Source organism: Pocillopora verrucosa, chromosome 13 (assembly GCF_036669915.1).
Source record: "Pocillopora verrucosa isolate sample1 chromosome 13, ASM3666991v2, whole genome shotgun sequence".
Lineage (NCBI taxonomy): Eukaryota > Metazoa > Cnidaria > Anthozoa > Scleractinia > Pocilloporidae > Pocillopora > Pocillopora verrucosa.
Genome location: NC_089324.1, coordinates 928,981 through 948,156, shown reverse-complemented (window position 1 = coordinate 948,156; position 19,176 = coordinate 928,981). Strand labels below are relative to the sequence as shown.

General features: G+C 39.3%; 2 protein-coding genes across 2 annotated transcripts; both read left to right on the top strand.

Moving 5' to 3' along the window:
- Positions 1-481: 481 nt before the first annotated feature.
- LOC131789517 (uncharacterized) lies at positions 482-7,401 on the top strand. Its single transcript, XM_059106663.2, has 7 exons — positions 482-642; positions 3,400-3,710; positions 4,018-4,119; positions 4,746-4,874; positions 5,309-5,548; positions 5,900-6,286; positions 6,550-7,401. The coding sequence occupies exons 1-7, from the start codon at positions 521-523 to the stop codon at positions 6,816-6,818; spliced, it is 1,560 nt and encodes a 519-aa protein (XP_058962646.2). The 5' UTR covers positions 482-520; the 3' UTR covers positions 6,819-7,401.
- Positions 7,402-9,093: 1,692 nt separating this feature from the next.
- On the top strand, positions 9,094-18,310 carry LOC131789556 (gastrula zinc finger protein XlCGF17.1-like). Its single transcript, XM_066160513.1, has 3 exons — positions 9,094-9,182; positions 10,255-10,795; positions 18,221-18,310. Exons 1-3 carry the CDS (start codon positions 9,094-9,096, stop codon positions 18,308-18,310), a joined length of 720 nt encoding a protein of 239 aa, XP_066016610.1.
- Positions 18,311-19,176: the final 866 nt, after the last annotated feature.

The following is a 19,176-nucleotide window of genomic DNA, read 5'->3' as shown; positions in this document are numbered from 1 at the left end:
TTCTTTCTCTTTTGTTCCTCAACGTCCAAAGATTTTGATTAAAAGGTTTCTCAATTTGCGAAGAGATTTTATAAGGGGAAGAAAGAGACCCGACTATCCTAACGCGATCTTCGGTGTTTTCTTTTCTATTTGCCACCCTCACAAAACGAATTTTTCCCAGAATGCACAAGTTAGACTGATAGTATGTGTGTCTAGTTGACACACCCCTGAAAACCATATGATCCCCCCAAAATCCTCCGATCTCACAGGCGATAAGCAATGACTGCCCTCTTAAATAACAACAGAAAGGTTGTCTGTTTGCAAATCTGTCTGTTTATGTATAGCGCACAAGAAAATAATGAATTCATCAAAGTAACTTGTTTGCACTAATCCGATGATCAGTGTTTACATTGCGCATAACATATTGATATAAGACCGTCGTTAATTTCTTTGTTATTAAAATTAAATCTCGTGAAATTGAAAGACGTTTTCTGAGCACACTGATCAGAGAGGAACACGGCATCTTAATAGGCAAGTGGAAATGGAAAATTTCCCCAAACTAAAACTCTTTCAGATCATATGCATTTTATTTGGATGTGGCCTGATTCTTGTCCAAGCCTTTTGGAACAATCCTTCGATCTTGTGGGACTCACACAGCCCAGCGTAAGTTGCATCATGCAGTTTATTTGATCTTAATTACGTGGTTTAAGCTTTGTTAGGGTAGGCCATATATTCGACTTAAATGTTCTCAGGAACTTCAACTTGTTGGCAATAATCTAAAGAACTTTTCGATGAAGAAATGTCTTCTAACTTTAGAACTGAGTAGTGCTTGTCAAAGTGTGGAAACATTTGCAAAGATTCACTAGAATTCATAACGGATTTTGTGGTACTCAATAATTTGCTGGAGGTATGTTTGTTCATAACAAAGTTTATATAAAAAAACGTGCGGTTGTCACGATTTCTGATTTTTTGGTTACCCTTTCAGTTCTTGTGCATTTTTTCACATAAGGAAGATTTAGTAGGTTATCTGAAATAATTTAATCTTGCTCTAAAGGACACCAACCCAATTGAGAACACTTTGAAGGTAGCACTGCCACAACGAGGTGCATCCATTCAGAATTAAAAAAGCCGTTACACGCAGATTTGAGTCGAGATTTAAACGAATTTATAGTTCTGGGCGATAGCTGACAAAATGCCAAAGACAATAGCAAAGCGGATATCATGATAATTATTATAACCATTCGAACGTTAGCCCATTGTCAGAGTTCTGACGGAGGACCAACGATCGGAAGGTCAGCCATGGAAACTATCCTGTGGTGGCCAAATTACATTATCAACTCAGTTGATAGAACCAAACTATCAAGCGTTACCCCCACCGTCGCAATATACCGCAGTTCCTTTAAAAAGTTACCTCACGCCTTGGTGTAAACGATGAACAGATATTTGGTTGACGCCATTTGAATTTGATCTAAGCAGAAATTAACACAATAAACTCTGCAAACGAACCGAATCAGTACGCCTTAAAAATGGTCTAAGTTATAAACCATCGGAGGTAATATTTGCCCGCCTTTAACCACCATACGAGCCTTAAACTTGTGGTACGTTTTCACAATCAGTCGTAAAGCATAGAGGAAAAGAAAAAATTAAGCTATGCTCAGTCAAACCTAAGGATTTCTGCAGCATGGTTTTTCATGACTCGTATCAAATGATGTGATTATCACTGCATGTTACTTTCTTGATTTAAAATTAGCTTCAAAAAAGATGATTTGTTTTTATCAACTGGTCGCTTTTTCGACGGGCTAACGGTGTCTCAAAACGTCAGCCTTAGCAGCTCTCTACGGAGGCCAAATAATATTATCAACTCATTTGATAGAACCAAAAAAATCTCTTAACACCCCCACCGACGCAGCACCACAGTTTCTTTAGAAACTTCCCCCCTCTCTATGTAAAAAAGATGATCTGTGATGATTCATATTGAAACGAATATATTAGACAAATTTATTTTATCGCAGTTTCTTCTATTGCTTTGTATAACCTCTCGCGCAAAATTTCTTTGAAGATTTTCCTTGTCCATAAAGAGAGGGAAAAGATATTTCAATTCCAATAATTTATACCGAAATGAAAATAAACGGTAATATTCATTTTCATCTTGAACACAATTGCTCTAATTGCTGATTCACAACACAAATATATATGAAAGAGTATCCTGCGCATGAGATGCACGATTTTTCCAAAGGAAACCATAAAACACTAGAGAATTAACTTTGAAAATTTCCGAATCGATACTTGTTGTTACCAGCCACTTAAAACCACTTCGATAAGAACGCGGCTTCGTAGGTCGCACCTCCGTGTAAAACACGTCACACAAATTAACCCGAACAAAACGTCTGCTTAATAATCATTTAGTTCTTTTTATCGGAGTATCATGAGTATTCTTCGCCGTGTTTTAATTTTGCATTTACATTTACTGTTTGCTGAATCGCAGCTGCACAAAATTTATCCATCGGTAGAATGGACGGATCTTAACCCAATGTAAGTGGTTATTAGACAAATCTGACAAAATAAAAGTTTTATGCTTACCCTTTTGCTTAAAGGGTTATTGCCTGCAGGGTCGCTATAAAAAGTCCATATTGCCGTTTTACAATAGGACTTCTATGAGTATTTTATCTTACACCGCAAAAAAAAAATTAACTTGAAAATGAGCATGAATGTTACACTCGCTCCAAGAAACTATAATCTGATTCGTACCTATTGTAACCTTTAACAGAACAGTTCATCCCCTGAAGCAGAATTATTCAAAACACATTTATAAACTGAAAAGATAAGTTTTTACTGTTCTTATCTCGTATTCAAGTTACTACCTCCTACAGCTGTTACGTTTGTTCTAACTCAAAGTGAATGCACATGATGGCTGGCAATTCAAACAGAGTTTTCTCTTACCACGTTGGTGCAATAAGCCGAAGGAAATTCAATACCGCGCAAATACAGCTCCTTTCAAGAAGAAGAGCTTGAATAACGCAATTTATCAATTTCTTCAGTGTATTTTTTTTCAGCCCGCAATTAACGAAGAACACTTTCTTCAGGAATCACGATCAATCGCCTTGCGGAGGGGATAAGAGGATATTGGTTATGCCACAATGTAATTTACCTGATCGTCCATTAAGCTCTGCTGAATTCAAATTATCCCCCTTATTGGCAGTTGCCCCCTCCGAAATCCCCCGATTCCCCCTCCGCTTCCCGCTCCCCCCTTCCCCCTCCCCCCTCTCCCCTCCCCCTAGGAGATCGATAATGGCTAGTCTCTTCTACCTTGATCGGTGGAAGCAATTGACAGGAAACCAAACTTTAAAGATAGAATTGATTTTCTGGATTGTTCTGTTTTATTCTTATTTTCATTAATTTCTGCTGTTTGTTTTTCCACAGATTTCAAAACAACTTTTCTTTCGCAGTTCTACCAATGAGTAAAGTGAAGATTGTGTGCCCGAATCCCGCAATGATCCCGATAGCGGTCGAGGGAAGCATTCCTCTGGAAAAAATGTATGAAAATCTATGGATAGTTGATGAACAGGCATACGAGACATGCGTAATAGAAACTACTAAACCTCAAAACAGAATTTTAATGAAGTGTGACTCTCCGCTGCAACTGCGTTACTTCACGGTAGTATTTCAGCGGTATAGCGCAGTAGGCGCAGATGGGTTGGAGTTTGAGCCTGGGAAGGAGTACTATTTCATCGGTAAGCAAAGCTATTTTGCTCTTCTTTTTTTCAAAAAAAAAATAAATAACGCTCCATTCCGCGCAACTCATTTGATTCCAACCCCACAGGGGTTTGAAGTAGACAGAGTGGAACGAATTAATGATGGGAAGAGTCAATAAAGGGCAAATAATTTGCATGATGCATTTCCAACGATTTGCCATGGTTCAGGAGAACTGCACATATGCACAATATTTACTCTTAATATCATTTCACCATTAAACTACTGCTTTTGGTTGAAGCAAAGTGTTGCTTCAAGTGACTGAACGGTTTTTGTTTATATTTTCAGCCACCTCTAATGGCCGTGGATGGTCTCTGGAGCAGACCTCAGGGGGGAGGTGTGCGACGCATAACATGAGAATGAAAGTCTATGTTTGTACTGATGAAAACGGTGAATAACAGTTCTCTCTTCTCCCTTTAGGAGTCTTTCGTTAGGGGAAGGAAGGGGGGACTCAGAGGATTTTGGTATTGTCACGATGAAATTTACCTAATTTCCCCCCCCCCCCCGTAGTATTCAAATGATCCTCCCTTATTGATCTTATAAGTAGTCAATTTTCTATGTCCCTCGCTGTATACTTTGTTAGCGAAGACTGATCTCCATTTCCCCTGGAAACCATGATATCCCCTCAAAATACACCGACCCTCACCCCCAGGCGATAAATAATAATACGTCCTTTGGTTGAATAGAAGATAAGTTCCATTCCTGGATAGACAACTTAATGCTCTTGTGTTTCGGTTTTTGTTTTGCTTTTTAATTTTTTTTGCAACTTCCATTTGAAAATTTGAGAGAAAGTTTCCCCGCGTGCAGAATCATACTACTTAATAAACGTAGTCTGACGTTTGTTAGCCTGAATATCAGAACGACTAAACAAAGATGAGAAACCGAAAAAACATACCTACGATAGTGTCCATCGAGTGTAATTACGGTCTCAGCTTTATACACGGAATACCTGAATCTATGCAGCGCCGAAGTTTCTTTCACTTAGTGTGTTTCTTTCCTTTGATTTTATTTGCTAGATCCCAAGTGTCAGACAAGTCCTGTTTCAACAGCTCAACCAACAAAGACCATTACTGTGTGTCCATCGCCGACTCAATTTGTCCAGGTGTCATCTACAATTTCACATCTGCCACCTCATCAATGCACTGGTAAATCGCGGACGTAATGAGTGTTTTTAAAGACCAAATTAAATTCCTATCAGCATTAGAGGCATAAAATTATATTCGAGACGACTAACTGACCCTCACTATTACTGGTCAGATGTGGGAGAAGCGATACGACGGCGGGTAGCCTGGCGCGCTGAACTCTGCTTTGAGTGATCTGGATTCGAGCACTGATTAGGGTTAATGCACAGCCACTCTTTAGTTAAGTTCCTCCCTCTCACAGTGCCTCTCACCTTCCAGGATTTTCAAAAGTGTCATGGGTATCAGTGAGCTGTCCAATGAAACCAGATAAAAAGCTCGGGGGGAGGTGAAGAGGGTAAAATGCAACAGACTACGTTATAGATAATTATAGACTACTCTGTAATTGCAGTTAGACTGACGGTAGCTCATGATTTACTTCCGATGCTTTTTTTCACCAGATAACAACCAACTGAACAAGATACTCAATAACACGCGCTTTGTCCCAGCCATTTTCGACCAAACCAATCACCTCGCCAAACTGTGGGCTCAAGTTATGAACATGAGTGAACAACTAACCGCTGTGCAGAACAGACTTGAAAACTGTAGCTTCGGAGGAGGATACGGCCACGTGATCATCCCAAGTGCATCCTCGACCTCGGCTCCGATTCAAACTTCGTCTCCAACTCCAACGCAACCAGGTTAGCAAAAGAAATATCGAAATATACACCCTGTACTTCCCGCTAAAAAAGGCAATCAAATGACGCCAATAACAAATTTCAGGTCATACCAGCATTAACACGCGCGTGATGCACGTGCAATACCACGCATTGCGTGTGCAATTGAAACACGCATCAGACCTGTGGGATTCTTTTTTCACTTTTTGTCAGGCACAAAAAGATTTACAATCGCAGGATCGCGAAAGTGGATAAAAATTTTAATCCCCAATCAGCTTGATCGTATTTTGAGCAAAGCTTACTTTGGTTGGGTCCATTTCTGAGCTTAATCATCCTCTCTTCTGAAAATAACATAATTACTCATTCTCATTTCAGTAACATACTCCAATTGCACGGCGCTGTACAATGCAGGTTTTAAGGTCAGTGGTATTTATACCATAAACCCTGAAGACGGCATGGGCTCGTTTCCGGTCTACTGCGACCAAACAACAGCGGAAGGGGGCTGGACCGTGCTCCAAAAGCGTTTTGACGGCTCGGTTTGGTTTAGCAACCGGACGTGGGTGGAATACAAGAATGGATTCGGTAACGTATCGGGAGAGTTCTGGCTGGGATTGGACAGAATTCACCGACTGGCGAAAAATCTCGTCACGTTAAGATTCGACTTGGGAGCCCCGGATGGAACGAACAGATTTGCTGTTTATAAAGGATTTACGGTGGCAGGCGCTGACCAGAAGTTTTTGATGACCAGTGGAACATACACAGGTGAAAAAGCGTTTGTGTGTTAGAACAGAGCGTACGTACGTGACATATGCGTAACGCATTCCCACAACCATTTCGTAAAAGTTTTGCGTGAGTTTAGAGTGATATGTTATGAAGGCTTTTGCGTGATATGAGTGTTTTAAAAATTACTCAATACTTGTCGCCATGGGCACGAAGAACGCATGCGTAAGCTTGACAAAATGATCAATCTGTATTTATTAAATATTCTAAGTCCTTCCTTGCTTTAAATTGTTTTCCTCTCACAGACGGCGATGCTGGTGATTCGTTCTCTTTTGAAAGTGGCAACAAATTCTCAACACAAGATCAAGACAACGATAAATATGGTGCTGGCCACTGCGCCAAACTTTTCAAGAGCGGTTGGTGGCACGGAGTGTGTCATAAGGCAAGTCTTAATGGACTCTATCTCAACGGAAGTGATAAGAACTCAGAACATTTTGCAGCTGGAATAACCTGGCATACTTGGAAAGGCTACGACTATTTCTTAACAAAATCGGAGATGAAGATCCGTCCCTGAAAGCACGAAGTGACTCCTTTGCCATCGTTATCGAAGAGAAAATAAGGGCGCAGAGACGAACAATTAGTATGTTAGCTGCGATATGCAGATTCTATAGTAATTAATGTTTTTCTTAGAGGGAAACGGAAGTCTGTTTCCTCGGAAGTCGGCACTGTGAATCAACGCTCAAGGAATCATGCTTCCCCTTTTTCTGAAGTCTTTGTCATCAAAAATTCTTGATTCTTCTCATTGTCTGCTATTACGTTACTTCTGCTCAGAATATCAGAGCGAGGGTAACATTTATGTGCGCGTTTCGAAGACTGACTTTCGTTCACGAGATTACTAATTATCTTCTTTTCGTGTTACTTGCCGGCGACATGGCTTATATAGGATACCTCGCTTTGCTTTATATCCAACTGGTGTTTAGTTGAGTGATAGCTTTTTAGACCAATCAAAGAGGAGCGAAGCTAGGTAAACCTTATACAATCTTGTTTTGCTTCGACACTTCATTGAAATAACAGTAGCAATATACCATCATGTACGTTAAATTATTGAACATTATGATAAAATACTGTTCCTATGGTTACGCATATGACCTGATAAATACTAGCCTTTTCTTTCGCCGTTAACTTTTATCCTGTGAATTTCAACGAAATAACCCATATTTGCTCTTTTCCCACTGAGAATATGACATCGCGGTAACGAAAAATATTTTTTAAAAAAATTATCCGTCTCGCCGTTTAGTTCAGAAATGAAGTGAAATATGACCTTACCTAAATCATATGGGTAAGCTCGAGTACAACCTTAAATATCGAAAGTCCAATACTTGAGTAGGAGGATCTTTTGCATCCCTCAAACCTGTCATATATACTTACCGCAAGTATGTGCTCTGCAGGGACTTTTCGTCAGAGAAACAGTACAAAAAGTTGAAGATTTTATATTTCAGATGCAAAAATAACTTTGGTATGAGTTCCACACTCAATTTACGATGCCTTTCTGGGTTCAAGGGTCAAAAATCACTTTATTTGAGAAGTACGTTGAGGGAAAAAGGTGGTTTTTGAACGAAAGTTGGGTAGAAATTTCGAGATTGGGGAAAAAAGTAGATTTTCTCCTTCAATCCCTTGTTATCATGGTTTCGCAGTTTGTCGTTTTGGTTACGAGAATGAGAATATCAACTGCAGTTTATATCCTCTTGGTTATAGTGAAATATTCACGTTCGTAAGAACGAGCGTTTGGAAGCGAGAGGTAGTTTTCATTTCGTTTCAAAACGTTTAGAAAATAATTAAAATCGCTTTTTGAGTGAGATACATGACAAAACGTCGATGCCTGGAAATTAATATTCCAGCGGCATTCTTTGAAGTCACCCCGCCTATAACTCGACATTGTACTGATCTCTCGATCCCTTCAATCGCTCTGACGAAGGGCTAACGCTCGAAACGTCAGCTTTTTTACCCTTTACGGTGGCTAATTTACGTTTTCAACCCAGTTGTTAACACTAAATTACCTCTCAATCCCTCTACTGTCACATAAACCCCATTGGTTTAATATAGCTGAGAATTGGTGATTGGTTCGTGATTTGGAAACTTATTGCACAATTTAGTAACAGAAAGTTCCAATTTGTACTGGGCGTGGTAGGGCGTGTACTGGAATCGTCACCCATTAAAGGCTTCCAATTCTTGTTTAACGTTTATAAAGAAACCGCAACTTTCTCCATGGGAATATCATTCCCTCTGAAGTCGACGAAATGTGAGTAACTTTTATTGACAGTTTTTAGCTAAAACGATCATGATAGACGTTCAAAACTATTCTATCTGAAGAGATTACTTACCTCCCCGTTATTCTTTACCTTAAAGCAAGTTAAAGGAATATTCAACAATGATGATCGATACATTAAAACAGTAAAGATTAACAGTTTCACGAGATATATGCAGCAAACAAAATTGATGGCTAGTGGAAGAGAAATATGACAAAACTTTGTAAAATAATAGCTGCAAACGCTAACTTAACAGTGAAAAACAACGAAGTCTGTTTTAGCTAAACCAACCGAACAAGCAAACAAACAAACATTGATTGAAATAACAATGATCGCAATTGGTACGGAAAGTTTTAAAATTCAAAAGGAACAGATAACTATCTATCACAACTTTAAACAACGTAAATCGATTTAGATCAGACAACAGTCAACTTGAAATGAAGGCAAATTAAAAAGAACGGTTTGAAAAATACTGTCACGTCCTATTCCATTATATTGTTTATATTTTTGTTATCTTTATTAGTGCACTCCTCTTAGAGAATAATGGAAACTTTCGATGAGAGATCAATGGACACATCGACGTTTTATTATAAGAGTGGATTCAGTGGTTCTAACAGGAACAGACGAGAAAGGTAAGCCGAATACTGGTGTTTAATTGTTTTCAGTGAGCCACTGCTTACATTACACTAGAGACGTGTGAAAACTCAAATACGGAGGAGTTTTCCTCCGATTTTGACAACAAGGCTACTGTATTTCTGTGTTTAGGTCAACCGATCACAAAAATCCGCTTCAGAACCGGAGCTTTTCGAAAACGCTGACGTCACTGTTGACATGACTGCATATCAATGTCAGATGTTGGCAGTCGAGCGTCATATGGACAGTAAAAATTTTCATGCGTTTTTAGAATAAAAACACTTTTTATGAAATTAACCTTGTGAGGTCTGCGCTGACCTTGAGCATTGCTAAGTAAATTCCTTAGTGAAAAGTTGAAATATATACAAATTACAGACCACTTTTCATTCTAACATAAAGCAACGTATATTCAACAAATATTCGATAAACTCGTGAAGAAAATGAGGTGGGTAACAGAAAAATTAAATCCCATTTTTTTGTTGGCCACAGGTATTTCAAAACGTTTACGTGCTTATAGCCAACCGCGAGAGAAATGCAATGATGATTGATTCAATGAAAACAACCAAGATCACAATTTCTGCTTTAAACAGAAAAAATGTTTTGTTTGTACTGCTGTGAGAAAGTTAACACAACAAAGGGATATGAGCTCCGATAATATTGCCTGTGAACCAATAAAAACACAGAAATAGCGATAAACCAAGGCTAACGTGCGGAGTCCCACGATTTTGACTAATCACCTAGACATCGCCAGCCATAGCCGCGCCGGTCTGGGCCTTCAATTTTTGCCGCCCGCTTGACTTTTGAGTTATCAACTCTTGCAAAGGTTGAAACAAAAATTGGACTTTCTTTCCGATATTTCTTCGAGTTACTAAATAACAAAGAAGCAGTAAGAATAAATCTCGCAATGTTAAAACATTAGGCTACCAAGCTTCCAGATCTCTCAAGAAGGCCAACAAGTCCAAAAGGTAGATAAGCCCCTGAATGAATGTTTGATTTTGGGGTGAAAGATTAGATGCTAATCACTCTTAGAAGTTACAGGGTTAAAACTTGAAACATACTTTTTGTCAATAGCACACCGGTACTCGATCAATGGCCAGTATTCTCAGAAATTCCCAACGTAAGTCAGAGAGAGATTCCCATTTTTGGGATGCATCATCAGCACTATGATCACCATCCAGCGTATTCCCCTTGCGTAAACCCGTTCCACTACAGTTACGAACCTGGGTTCTCTCCATATATCCCTGGAGTATCTTCCGTGGTAAAAAAACAACCGCTGGCTAAGAAGGCTAAGGGTGAAAATACCAAAAGAGATAAGAGACTAACGTGCCGAGAATGCCAAAGAATGTTTCTGCGTCCGTCCGCACTGAAAGTCCACATGCGTATTCACAGTGGAGAAAAACCATACAAGTGTCTCTTCTGCCCGCGAGCCTTCAATCAATCTGGTAATCTGACTGTCCATTTGCGCACGCACACGGGGGAACGACCTTTCAAATGCACCGTATGTAAGAAGGGTTTTTCTCAGTCCAATTCCCTGCAGACCCATATGAGGACACACACTGGTGAAAGACCGTTTAAATGCGAAAGATGCAGCAAACGCTTTACAGACAGGTATGTAATGACTGCTATTTCCTAGTTATTAAATAATGAGACACATTTTCTGGTTTTCTTTCTAATTAGATCGGCTGCTTTTTCTTGCGGTTTCATTTGATCAATAGTTAGAATAATTTTTCTGAGGGAGGAACTTGTTTCATTGGAAATGTTTTGCAATACGGTTAAAATAGTGGGAAGCGGTTTTAAAATTATTTGGTGTGTGTGATATAGAATTCGTGGTGCGTGAAACACACATATGGATGGGGAGACGCGATTGGCACGGTGTGAAGCGTGTGACACAATCGTGAAAAGAGTAATGTGTGATCGAAATGTGAGTGATATGCGTGATAGGTAAACGTGAAACCTTAAACAGTGCATGGTGCGTGAAACACGAGACAGGATGCGCGAAACGCGATGCCCCCAGCGTGAAGCTTGTGACATGGAGCCCAATTGTGAGAGAGTGATGTGTGATCGAATGTGATATGAGTGAACGTGAAGCCTTCGACAGAGAACTCAGTAAACATCTTCATCGTTTCAATCTTTATCTCTCATACAGGTCAACACTTGCAAAACACCACCGTGTCCACACAGAAGGAAAATCCAAAACCACTCATGCGCTTGTTTAGGGAGAATCCACCGGAATTTTAGCTTTACTGTTTTTGATAACATATGAATGGGATTGGCAAGCTCTAACGTAGCTTTTAGCTCGCTCTGTACCACACCAGTTACCCGCTTTTTAATTGAAAGTTATATTCTTAACTGCGTTTCAGTGAATACTACTTTGACCGAATTGTCATCCTCTGTACAACAAATGTGATAATTTGTTTTGACGATTTTGAGAATAAGGCGACAAATTTTTATTTGAGGATAGTCGGAGGGTGGTGGCAGGGGTGGAGGGAAATTTAGAGGACTGGTCATTATCCATCGCGGGGTGGGGGTGGGTTTCTGGTTGTGTCACAAAATTAAATTGACCCGACAGTCACTTTTCTATGTCCCCCCCCCTTCCCTTTATTCTGTATGTTAACGATAACTGACCCCTTTCCCCTTCCCCTCCCCTCTGAAAACCATGTGATCCCCCCACAGAAGGTCTAAATGGGACTAACTGATAGCCATAAAATTAAAATGAACAAATTTTAATCGTTTGTCGTTAAAAAAAGTTATCCGTCAAAAAAATTCTGGTGACCACAATGGACAGTTATCAAGCGTTAGCCTTAAACTGGCCAAAATTTTAACCGTTACCCGTAAAAGCCGTCACCCCATTGAGACCCTCACCAAATCCTCCGAGCTCTGCAGCCGATAGATAATGAATTATCCCTTGCGAAATGTTAAATCAAGCCTCCTTTTCTTACTAACACTTTTGTAATCTAATGGGTTATTCTTCATATTAAGCAGACATAAAGATTATAAAATCAATTAACAAATTTTATTGACTAGTTTGCGAGAGAACTCTCTCCTTAAAAAGAAACTATGAAATTCAATATATTACAATAAACTTCTTTGTAAATATCGTATCTCTTGTCCCTTCAAATTCTAAAAGTCTAAGTTAATAAAGAAATTTGTTTCGTTAGGTTTTTCAATTTTTAGGCAATAGATTTTACTGATATAGAAAAGCAATTACTACAAATGTGTCGACTTATTTTTCAAGAAGTTAGGAAAAAAATAAGGAATTTAAGAATCTGTGACACCGAACCATTAAAAGAAAAGGAAACTTGTGTTTTTGTATTCTATTTTTCTATTCAACAGACCTTAAAAAATACAATCGAATCTGTATTGAGCGGCAGCGGTAACCCAGTATTAAACAGTCTTTTGTCAAAGTCCCGAAATTTTTTCCCCATAGTAGTTGTAATTTTCACTTTCATTAAGCGCTCGTGATCACCCTTTACCAAGTCCTAACGGCCTGTTTGTATCGTTCCACCTGTATAACGGTCATTGAAATTGGAACTACTCAAACAAAACCAGGAAAAATCTTTCAAAAACTTTTAATCCATATTTCTCTCCCAAAATCAATGTTGGTAGCATTTCTGACCGAGTTTTTGTACATTGAGTGATCAATTATGGCATGATACCTTCATAGTATACCTTCATGGTATCGTATGTGAAGAAATTTCACTTAGCTACGCAACCGTGCCCAATAAGCATCGCTACGCAACCGCGCTCGTTAAGTCCCATTCTACACAACCGAGTTCCATACAATTGCTGGAAAACAAATACATTGGTCGGTAGATGTGGCTGTTCTCGATGGAACCTTGTTTCATCCTCTTTAATACGCGACTTTGCTAATACTACGTCCAAATGAATGCTGGGATTGGCCAACCCTGCACTAGGGCAGGGAGCTTGTTGTTTCGCGCGGCTTAGATCTTTGTCGTTGTCGTGTGAGATGCAGAGCCGAAAAAGCCTCGCAAATTCCCTGAATATTGTACGTCAGCAAACCTTTTTTCTTTCCCTAGTAGGGCCGCGGAGATCATTGATCCGTGTGGGAATGTGAAAATGACCGTAGACATCTCGAAAGGTACAAAATTTTAACGAAAACCTTTTATTTTCAATTCGTGGGTTTAGAAGATTCGTGCAGAAGTCTGTAAGAAGTTATTACACTTTCCGTTCCATCCCGTTTCGCACGGCCTTATATTTTTTGTTGTAGGGTCTCGAAAGCATCTAAAATTTTTTGAGAGGTGTATATTTGAAGACCTTTTTTCACTCCATGATGGGCCGAGGAGAACATGTAACAAAAAAGATATCTTGAAAGTTACGTAAATTTAAAGAAAATGTTCATTTACATTTCACGGCAAAACGTTTTGTTCATGACATAATTTAAGCTTCAATCATAGCTGTATCAGCGTTTGGTTAATGCAAAATCCCGCCTGCTTTTCCTTACTTTTCCTGATTTTTAATGACTGCTTTACTCCTTTGGTTTTCCTCAGAAATAAACATTCAAGACACAAATCGCAAAACATGCTCAAAGTCAAAATGCAAATTTGTCGGGGTTACCAGATAAACGGTTACCAGAAGCTAATAATAACATGCAAAGAAAAATGACCTAGATATATCTCTTTATTGAAAAGAGTGCTATAAATGACCGTTCAGAAGCAAAAAACCAACGAATTGCTTGCATTTACGACACCCGGCGATAGATTCACCTTGCTGAATGATAGGTTTTATTAAAATTCTGTACCTTGTACTGATGTTTACGGTCATTTTTACATTTTCACACGGATCAATGATCTACACCGCCCATCATCGAAAAAAAGATGATTGCTAAAATTCACCTTTAAAAGAATTTGCGAAGCTTTTTGACTCTGCATTTCACACAACAACAACAAAGATCGAGGCCGCGCGGAACAACATGCCCCTCGAGTGACCTGATACAGGGCTGACCAATCCCAGCGTTCATTCTGGTCTCAGCAATGGCAAAAGTCGCGTGTTGGTTAAGTGATTTTTCCTTGAGGGTCTCGTGGTTTTTTAGTGATTTTCGTAGTTTTTCTGTTTTTTAAGGGGCTTTATTGATCCTTTTGGTGACATTTTGTCATTTTCGCCTCTTATGTTAGCCATGTTCGAAAGATATTTTCGCCATCTGGAGATTTTCGAAACTTTCTTTCATATTCTTGTTTTCTATGTAGCATTACCCAACCCTTTCAAATCGATTTAGAGATTCCCTTTGAAGATCTTACTACTTTGTGTTACATTTTTGCTGTCGAGTGATCGTTTCGTAATTCTGAGCGAAAAGGCAAAATTTGTCATTTTCGTTGCCGCGTTCAATCTTGAGCGTAATTAGCTAGGAATACATATGAACCACAGAGTTTTCACTAATCGTTTGACGACTTTTGAGGAAAATAGTTAAAGTAGTTATTGAATTGTTACCAAGGAGACAAAGGATGTTGACAAAATATTTGCAACAACCTATCCAGTTACCGAGACAACGGAAAAAAGTTTCGACTAGCATAAAGTTCAGGAACGTTTTTGATAGCACTAAGATATGTCAAATAAACACGTTAATTCACATTTGGAATGATCACCTAAGTAATCATTAGTTATTACTTTGCTTGACACGAATAAAAAAAGTTGTTTTGAGGAAAACTCCAAGGAAACACCCAAAACAGAAAAGAAATGAAACCTGTGAAGAGTGATTAAAAGGCGCCGCACTCCAAAGACCTTCTTATCAATTCACTGCACCATCTGCTATAAATTTCTAGGAATTTCAAGCCTGTAATTTGGTCTCTAATCAAGCAATATCCCTTCCATCGTATGTTCTTTCTCCTCGTTACTTGCACGCTCGTAAAAGTACAAATTCTGTAGGACGACTATTAAGTCGCGTAGAAGTACAAATTCTGTAAGGAGAAATTCCTTTATGATAAAACTTGGGAGTGTAAGGATTAACTCCCCTTTATCCAGGACGTGAGGAACTGATTTTCCAAAGAAATTTCTTGGCCTTCGGCACGCACTCAGTTACTCAAGGTAAGTGAAAGTGTTTCTGGAAAGAGACCATCACGAAAAAGGAGTAAAGTTTTTTTAACGCATACATCCTTTTTGCGCTCAAAATGTACTCCATTGGGTTTGAAAAAGAAACAACTTTCCACCAGAGACTTTCTGTGCTCAACTTCCCATGAAATTCGTCAGAAGTTCTCGCAATACTGGCGAAGATATATTTTTCAAAGGTTTGTGTGCGTGTAATTGCTCAACAACCTCATTTTCTGCAAAAAGTATAAATAGGCGGTTTAAAACTACATGTGTCTACTGATATTGCACAATTTTTACAGTATTGAAAAGAACTAGAGGTTTTGTAATAACGCTAGAAGGAAGCGTTGCTGTAAATGTCTCACATGTAAAAGAGAAAACCTGTCGCATCCCACAAATTTTTGAGAACCCTGTTCCACAAGAGAGAAGTGGTTCAAGAATATAGTGAATCATTGACACTCAACCAATAATAAATAAATGGTAATAAATAATTGTATTTACAATGATAACATTGGCATGGTAATGATAGTTTACAGGGGCTAGCTTCTCGGACGAGAAAACTTCGAATCCTCCATCCTTGGTGACCCTGTGCTATACACACCCTCCACTCTTACGTAAGGCTGTTCTGATATCTCAAGGAAGTATACTCTGGGGTTTTTCAAATAGCTACGATTTTATCAAATAAACAAATCATACGCAAAGTTTGACAGAAATCTCGGCACAGGTTCTTTTTTGAATCAATATTCTTAAAAACTCAGGTGCTATTAGATTGCAACAGTCTCTTAATCACCCCTAATGCTAACATTTTCAGTTACAGTTTCGTCGAAAGAAAATGATAAGATTTCCCCTGAAGAATTGTTCCACTTTCAAGTCAAACACTGCAGTGTTACCCGGAGTGTTCAAGATACCAGCGAATAGAGTTCTATCAAGCAATAGGTATGTATGCGTGTTTATTAACTCTTTTGGGGGATCCTGTGTCGAGCACAAAGGTAACAGAGGAAGTTGGAAAGTTTCCTCTTGGGTGAGGAGAGGGGGCTGAAAGGAGACGGAAATCAAGGCTTGCAACCTAATAATGATTACGCGAATCCGAAGCACGGTGGGAACTCTTTCAAGGGACCGGTAACTGCTGGAATAAGAGACTGCTTAACTGATGCAATGGTCGCTTAGATTAATTGAAGGAAAAAAACACACTTCATAAAGAATTAAACAAGAATACCAGCTAATAATGCTTAAGTTTACTTGTATGTGACAACCGAAAAGCGGTTGCAGCAATTTTTTTTAATCAAACATTAATCCTTTGCATCTCAAAAATTTCTGAAAGGCAACCAGGAAAAGCCGAAAATTCAAAATGGCTGAACTAATAAAGTGCACATTAACGATAAACTTTCCGTCAACTTTAAGATAAAAAGATTACAATCCATTCCAACAGTGGAGGTTCTCGGATCAATGTCAGTATCTGAACAACTGCGCAACTACCCCTCCCCTAACCCAACGATAGTCGACTGATAACAACGTAAGATTAATTTTGGGTTGGGGGAGGGGTAGGTGAGCATTTTCTCAGATTATGTCATTGTTCGAGTTTCAAGTATGTACATTTTACCTCCCAAACCACCAGGCATCATCCAAAGATACGATTCATTCAGGCTCTTCCATCATACTTGGGCTTCCCCAATCAATCAAGACGCTATATGGACGAAGGGGACGTGTCAGGAAAAACTTCACCTCCTCTGATAAGTGCATGCGCAACTGGTGTATTTCAATACCCGCTGTATCTACAGTATCCTCATGAGTCATGTCCAGCAGCTGCATCGCTTATCAATTCTCAGGTGATAAAATTAGTAGACCACCTCTCAACGTATATCCAGTGCGTGCTTTGCTACTCTTCATGGTTATTCTTGTGTTTCTTCAACATAGTGTGTTAGGAAACGTAACATTGCACAACACATAGCGGGGCCGTTAGCCTTTTCATGAAAGTGAATTTTTTAAAGTGGACATATGAAAAATAAAACTGCTTCTTAGATTGCTGATGGAGAAATAGGTCCTGAAAGTCTTGCAAAATAATTGCAATGGACATTGGTTGAGAGGGACGTGCCAAGGGAACGGAAGGGGGGGGGGAAGGTGGGAGTGAGACATTGTACGTTTTCAGGAGCCCTGTAAACTGTGGGACACTTGCTATAAAACAATGTTTTGGGACCAGTCCTTATCTGACGCTGGGGGATGGGGTGGGGGGCAAGGATTTTTGTGGAGATCAGATGGTTTTCACAAAGGGATAATCAGTTGTTGTCAACAGAGTTTAGCGGGTGAACTGTAGAAAATCGGTATAGGTAATAACATGATTTCGAGTGAGATTTGGTTTAAGTAAGCACGCATAAATTTTTCAGAGTCAGTAAAATTTCACGAGCCCGTGGGGCAGGTGCAATTTTTACTCTTTGAAAAGTTACAAGTGCTTATTACACCAAATTGTAAAATATATCATTTTATTAATCATTAATAATGTACAAGAAAAAACATCACACATAGTTAAGAGGCGGAATTTTGAAAGCGCGCGCCCTATTTGTAATTTGCACTCGTGTTACATGAGAATGCACTCGTTTTCAGCCAATCAGAAACGCAAATTTTTTTATGTACATTATTAACCACTGTTACCAGATTACAAGAAAGTGAATGAGCAGTAATAATACGATGCACTGGTACAAAAAATTACGAAACATAATGCATGTTTTCCTTTAAAAAAATTTGGAATTCAAAGGTAACTATCAACTCCAAAGAACAACGCGAGACGAGACGAGAGAAGCCGCGATGCAATATCTGCAAAAGAGATTTCTCTCGCAAATCATCATTGATTGTCCACATGAGGAAACACAATGGTGAAAAACCGTACAAGTGTACACACTGTCCAAAAGCTTTCACCCAATCAGCAAACTTAATAACACACGTGCGAACTCACACAGGAGAGAAACCATACGCATGCTCTGTGTGCGGAAAGTGCTTCTCCCAGTCCTCTTCTGTCACCACGCACATGCGCACTCACACCGGGGAGCGACCTTTCAGGTGTGCAGACTGTGGGATGGCATTTGCTGAAAGGTAAACTGGCACAGTCTATCATGCAGAAGATTCACTTTGATGTCCTTGGCTTTTGTTACGTGATGATAATGGTCATGTATATTGACTTTTCAGATCAACCCTTTCAAAGCATTTTCGTGTTCACAACAGAAAACGTAATTTGAAGGCCATTTCAAAGCAAGGTAACTAATCAGCTGTGAGACACGTGACTAGTCATATGACTCGTCACTTTCTTCTTCTCAGCGAGCGGGGTGAGAATGTAAACCACGGGGAAAAAAAGTGATGTTGAGGAGAAAGACGTGAGAACGAATATCAATCTTGACTTAGAATGCTTCTAAAAAGGTAATTTGGTATTTTATTAACTGAGTTGATAACGTAAATTGGCCACCGTTAAGAGGTTTAAAGCTAACTTTTCCAGCTTAGCCCTTTGTCAGAGCGAATGGAGGAATTGTGGGTTGAGCATGTGTTTATATGCAGAAAATGGAGCTTCGCTACTGGTGCGGACAAGGTAACAAGAAAAACAAGAATAAATTAACTGAATGAAAAGTGTTCGTTGATTCCGTGGGAATTAAGAGTGCCGATTTGCCAGAAAAATTTACGTTTTAGAACGGCTTTTCGAACTGCCTATATGTAGGGAAAAGCCGCAAACTGCCATATGCTGATTAGAATGATTAGGGAGATTGAAGTGTTTAGCAACTGGTTGGGATGCGTCCTTGTTATTTCTTTCCACGTGATTTCTTTCTACGAGAACACCTTCGCGACGTAGAAAGACACTTATATGAGGTAATACCAAATCGCTCTGACGAAGGACTAACGCTCGAAACGTCAGCTATTTTACCCTTTGCGGTGGCCAATTTACGTTTTCAACTCAGTTGTTAACACTAAATTACC

Bases quoted from the DNA above. Each gene is read 5' to 3' on its own strand.
- LOC131789517 (XM_059106663.2), top strand. From the start codon at position 521: ATGGAAAATTTCCCCAAACTAAAACTCTTTCAGATCATATGCATTTTA. The intron at 4,120-4,745 runs GTGAATAACAGT...TTTATTTGCTAG, and splicing joins TGTTTGTACTGATGAAAACG to ATCCCAAGTGTCAGACAAGT. The intron at 6,287-6,549 runs GTGAAAAAGCGT...TTCCTCTCACAG, and splicing joins GACCAGTGGAACATACACAG to ACGGCGATGCTGGTGATTCG.
- LOC131789556 (XM_066160513.1), top strand. From the start codon at position 9,094: ATGGAAACTTTCGATGAGAGATCAATGGACACATCGACGTTTTATTAT. The intron at 9,183-10,254 runs GTAAGCCGAATA...TTTTGTCAATAG, and splicing joins AACAGGAACAGACGAGAAAG to CACACCGGTACTCGATCAAT. The intron at 10,796-18,220 runs GTAATGACTGCT...TGCTTCTCCCAG, and splicing joins AACGCTTTACAGACAGGTAT to TCCTCTTCTGTCACCACGCA.